The following is an 801-nucleotide window of genomic DNA, read 5'->3' as shown; positions in this document are numbered from 1 at the left end:
ACAAAGTCCTCCGTTCCCGCCTCGCTCGCCCCCTCATCCGCTGCATGCGTTAGCGACGTCTTCTCCACCTTGTCCGCGTGATGAGGCGGTCCGTTGACGTCGACTCCAGGCGCCGATTCGGCCAACTTCGGCGTCTCCGAGACCTGGACCTCGTCGCGCTCGACCGTCAGCGGCGCGCGCGCCTCCTCAGCAAGCATCGCACCGACCGCGCTCTCTTCATCATCGGCAGGCGCGAGCTCCTCCTTCTCGCCGCGCTCCTCCTGCTCGAGCCGGTCGACCTCGTCGCCGAGCTCCTTGGCGCGGCGGAGCATCTCCTCCATGTACGCGTCGACGGCCGACGAAGCGTCCGAGCTGTGCGAAGAGGTCGAGGCGCGAGAGGCGGGGCGCTCGATGGCGGGTGCAGCGGCGGGCAGGTCGTCGTAGGGAGAAGTCGAGTCGAGTGCGGAAAGGGCGTCGGCCGTGAGCGGGGCAGGCGCCACAGTCGAGACTTCAACAGGTCCAGCCTCGGCGTCGGTATCAAAGGCGGGCGTGGCAGTGGCGAGCGAGTCGGTCGAGGCGGACGGAACGACCTGGTCGGCGGCGAGAGATGCAGTGTCGTAGGATGCCGGTCCATCGGCCACCTTGATGGCGTCGTCGGCTGCAGCAGGCGCGCCGGGCTGAACGTCGTCGACGGCGGTCGCGGGTGCGGCCGAGTCTACAGCTGCAGCGTCGGCGGAAGGTGCGGGACCTGCAGAAGCGACCCAGGTCAGGGCCCCGTTCGAGGTGCAGAGAACGACAGAAAGAGACGCACCCTCAGCGTTG

General features: G+C 68.5%; 1 protein-coding gene across 1 annotated transcript; it reads right to left on the bottom strand.

Annotated features, from left to right (window-relative positions):
- On the bottom strand, positions 1 to 727 carry JCM10292_000737 (uncharacterized protein; the record flags this gene model as incomplete). Its single annotated transcript, XM_076653031.1, has 1 exon — positions 1 to 727. A coding segment is annotated over one exon (727 nt), but the record flags the coding sequence as incomplete, so codon positions are not given.
- Between the last annotated feature and the right edge of the window lie 74 nt (positions 728 to 801).

The sequence above is a fragment of the Rhodotorula paludigena genome (assembly GCF_050403205.1).
Source record: "Rhodotorula paludigena JCM10292 DNA, Rt_paludigena_JCM10292v1_ctg159, whole genome shotgun sequence".
NCBI classification, from domain to species: Eukaryota; Fungi; Basidiomycota; class Microbotryomycetes; order Sporidiobolales; family Sporidiobolaceae; genus Rhodotorula; species Rhodotorula paludigena.
This window is presented reverse-complemented; position numbering and strand designations above follow the sequence as displayed.